Genomic DNA, 4,420 nt, shown 5'->3' on the forward strand with positions numbered 1-4,420 from the left:
GTCCCCCCCAACACCCCCAGTGTCCCCAGTGCCCCCAGCCCCACCTCCCTCGTCCACGATGGTGGCCTGGGCCGCCTGCCCGTACAGATCCACCACGGCGTAGACGTTGGGGGGGACGTTCCAGGCCGCGGGGCCTTGGGGGGCCCCGTTGACGAAGAAGTGAAGGGTCCCGTCGTCCCGGCGCACCACGCCCACCGTGTCCCCCGCCTGGGGGGACGGTCAGGGGGTCACCCAGGGGACAGTGGCACCCAGGGCAGGGTCAGGGGGTCACCCAGGGTAGGGTCAGGGGGTCACCCAGGGCAGGGTCAGGGTGTCCCTACAGCCCCCACCGTGTCCCCCGCCTGAGGGGACGGTCAGGGGTCACCCAGGGGACAGTCAGGGGGTCATCCAGGGGACAGTCAGGGGGTCACCCAGGGGACAGTCAGGGGGTCCCTACAGCCCCCACCGTGTCCCCCGCCTGGGGGGACAGTCAGGGGGTCACCCAGGGGACAGTCAGGGGGTCACCCAGGGCAGGGTCAGGGGGTCACCCAGGGCAGGGTCAGGGGGTCCCTACAGCCCCCACCGTGTCCCCCGCCTGAGGGGACAGTGGCACTGTGTCACCCAGGGCAGGGTCAGGGGTCACCCAGGGGACAGTCAGGGGGTCACCCAGGGCAGGGACAGGGGGTCCCTACAGCCCCACCGTGTCCCCCGCCTGAGGGGACAGTCAGGGGGTCACCCAGGGCACAGTCAGGGGGTCACCCAGGGCAGGGTCAGGGGGTCACCCAGGGCAGGGTCAGGGGGTCACCCAGGGGACAGTCGGGGGTCACCCAGGGCAGGGTCAAGGTGTCCCCACAACCCCTCATGTCCCCAGGGGTGTCCCCACATCACCTCATGTCCCCAGGGGTGTCCCCACAGCCCCCCCCATGTCCCCAGGGGTGTCCCCATGTCCGCCCCGTGTCCCCAAGGGTGTCCCCATGTCCCCCCGGGTGTCCCCATGTACCCCCCGTGTCCCCAGGGGTGTCCCCAGGGGTGTCCTCATATCCCCCCCATGTCCCCCCCATGTCCCCCCCATGTCCCTCCCATGTCCCTCCCATGTCCCCAGGGGTGTCCCCAGGGCTGTCCCCCCTCCCGGGGTGTCACCTTGAGGCGGTCAAGGTTGTGGCCGTACTCGTCCAGGACGGTGGTGCCGTTGTGCATCACCCCGTTCCCCGTCATCATCCACGTCCCTGCGCACACGGGGACACGGGGACACGGGTGTCACCACAGGGACACCAGGGACAGCGGGGACACGGCTGTCACCACAGGGGTGGCACCACGGGGACACCAGGGACATGGGGTGTCACCATGGGGACACGGGGGACAGCGGGGACACGGCTGTCACCACAGGGACACCAGGGACAGCGGGGACATGGCTGTCACCACAGGGATGGCACCACGGGGACACGGGGGACAGCAGGGACATGGGTGTCACTATGGGGACAAGGGGGACAGCGGGGACACGGCTGTCACCACAGGGACACCAGGGACAGCGGGGACATGGCTGTCACCACAGGGATGGCACCACGGGGACACGGGGGGACAGCAGGGACACAGGGGACAGCGGGGACACGGCTGTCACCACAGGGATGGCACCACGGGGGACAGCGGGGACATGGGGTGTCACCATGGGGACACGGGGGACAGCGGGGACACGGCTGTCACCACAGGGATGGCACCATGGGGACACGGGGTGTCACCACAGGGACACGGCTGTCACCACAGGGATGGCACCACGGGGACACATGGGACAGCAGGGACACGGGTGTTACCATGGGGACACGGGGGACAGCGGGGACACGGGTGTCACCACAGGGATGGCACCACGGGGACACGGGGGACAGCGGGGACACGGCTGTCACCACAGGGATGGCACCACGGGGACACCAGGGACAGCAGGGACATGGGGTGTCACCATGGGGACACGGGGGACAGCGGGGACAGCAGGGACACGGCTGTCACCACAGGGATGGCACCACGGGGACACGGGGGACAGCAGGGACATGGGTGTCACTATGGGGACACCAGGGACATGGGGACACGGCTGTCACCACATGGGTGTCACCATGGGGACACGGGGGACAGCGGGGACACGGCTGTCACCACAGGGATGGCACCACGGGGACACGGGGGACAGCAGGGACATGGGTGTCACTATGGGGACACGGGGGACAGCGGGGACACGGCTGTCACCACAGGGACACCAGGGACAGCAGGGACACGGGTGTCACCACAGGGATGTCACCATGGGGACACGGGGGACAGCGGGGACATGGGTGTCACCACAGGGATGTCACCACGGGGACACAGGGGACAGCAGGGACACGGCTGTCACCACAGGGATGGCACCACGGGGACACCAGGGACAGCAGGGACATGGGAGGTCACCACGGGGACACAGGGGACAGCGGGGACAGCAGGGACACGGCTGTCACCACAGGGGTGGCACCACGGGGACACGGGGGACAGCGGGGACACGGCTGTCACCACAGGGATGGCACCACGGGGACACCAGGGACATGGGGTGTCACCATGGGGACACGGGGGACAGCGGGGACAGCAGGGACACAGGTGTCACCACGGGGACACAGGGGACACGGGGACATGGGGTGTCACCATGGGGACACAGGGGACAGCAGGGACACGGGTGTCACCACGGGGACACGGGGGACAGCGGGGACATGGGTGTCACCACGGGGACACAGGGGACAGCAGAGACAGCGGGGACACGGCTGTCACCACAGGGATGTCACCACAGGGACACAGGGGACAGCGGGGACACTGGGATGTCACCACGGGGACACGGGGGACAGCGGGGACACGGCTGTCACCACAGGGACATGGGGGACAGCGGGGACATGGGAGGTCACCACGGGGACACAGGGGACAGCGGGGACATGGGTGTCACCATGGGGTGTCACCAGTGGGACACAGGGGACAGTAGGGACACGGGGGACACCAGGGGACACAGGTGTCACCATGGGGACAGCAGGGACAGCAGGGACACAGCTGTCACCACAGGGACACAGGGATGGCACCACGGGGACACTGGGGACAGCGGGGACATGGGGTGTCACCACAGGGACACTGGGATGGCACCACAGGGACATGGGGGACAGCAGGGACAGCGGGGACATGGGATGTCACCATGTGGACATGGGGGACATGGTGACCCCATGGTGACCCCGTGGTGGCCCTGGTGGCCCTGGGCACTCACCTGAGCACAGGTTGGTCATGGTGGGGTGGGGATGGTGACCCCGTGGTGACATTGGTGACCCCATGGTGACCCCATGGTGACACTGGTGACCCCATGGTGACCCCGTGGTGGCCCTGGGTACTCACCTGAGCGCAGGTTGGTCATGGTGGAGGGCAGCTGCAGGGGGGTGGGATGGGATGGTGACCCCGTGGTGACACTGGTGACCCCATGGTGACATTGGTGGCCCCGGGCACTCACCTGAGCGCAGGTTGGTCATGGTGGGGTGGGATGGTGATCCCTTGGTGACCCCATGGTGACCCCGTGGTGACCCCATGGTGACCCCGTGGTGACACTGGTGGCCCCGGGCACTCACCTGAGCGCAGGTTGGTCATGGTGGAGGGCAGCTGCAGGGGGGTGGGGTGGGATGGTGACCCCGTGGTGACATTGGTGACCCCATGGTGACCCCATGGTGACATTGGTGACCCCGTGGTGACATTGGTGGCCCCGGGCACTCACCTGAGCGCAGGTTGGTCATGGTGGAGGGTAGCTGCAGGTAGGCCGGGTTGTGGGTGGTGACCCCGATCTCGATGGACCCCGCCCACTTGTCCACCATCTTGTCGATGCGAACCTGGAACAGCTCGTTGTCCCTGAGCGCCCGGGCACTGAGCACGACCCCGTGGTTGAAATCATCCGTGGCACTGGGGACACAGGGGACACCCTGTCACCCCCATGGGGACACCACAGGGACATGGGGACACCACGTTGTCCCTGAGCGCCCGGGCACTGAGCACGACCCCGTGGTTGAAGTCATCTGTGGCACTGGGGACACAGGGGACACCCTGTCATCCCCATGGGGACACCCCAGGGACACAGGGACACCCTGTCACCTCCATGGGGACACCACAGGGACACCACAGGGACAGGGACACCCTGTCATCCCCATGGGGACACCACAGGGACAGGGACACCACGTTGTCCCTGAGCGCCCGGGCACTGAGCACGACCCCGTGGTTGAAGTCGTCCGTGGCACTGGGGACATGGGGGACACCACAGGGACACCCTGACATCCCCATGGGGACACCACAGGGACACCACAGGGACACAGGGACACCCTGTCATCCCCATGGGGACACCACAGGGACACCACAGGGACACAGGGACACCCTGTCATCCCCATGGGGACACCACAGGGACACCACGTTGTCCCTG

At 67.6% G+C, this 4,420-nt stretch overlaps 1 protein-coding gene across 1 annotated transcript in view; it reads right to left on the reverse strand.

Annotated features, from left to right (window-relative positions):
- The window catches only part of NEURL4 (neuralized E3 ubiquitin protein ligase 4), an 11,935-nt gene that overhangs the window by 3,391 nt on the left and 4,124 nt on the right, over positions 1 to 4,420 (reverse strand). The window contains exons 2-4 of the mRNA XM_017840012.1: positions 3,728 to 3,909; positions 1,120 to 1,205; positions 40 to 207 (exon numbers count right to left, since the gene is read on the reverse strand). Coding sequence (XP_017695501.1) covers positions 40 to 207; positions 1,120 to 1,205; positions 3,728 to 3,824 — 351 coding nt within the window. The 5' untranslated portion in view covers positions 3,825 to 3,909. The remainder of the gene's footprint in view (positions 1 to 39; positions 208 to 1,119; positions 1,206 to 3,727; positions 3,910 to 4,420) is intronic.

The sequence above is a fragment of the Lepidothrix coronata genome, unplaced genomic scaffold (assembly GCF_001604755.1).
Source record: "Lepidothrix coronata isolate B3197 unplaced genomic scaffold, Lepidothrix_coronata-1.0 Scaffold659, whole genome shotgun sequence".
Classification (NCBI taxonomy): Eukaryota; Metazoa; Chordata; class Aves; order Passeriformes; family Pipridae; genus Lepidothrix; species Lepidothrix coronata.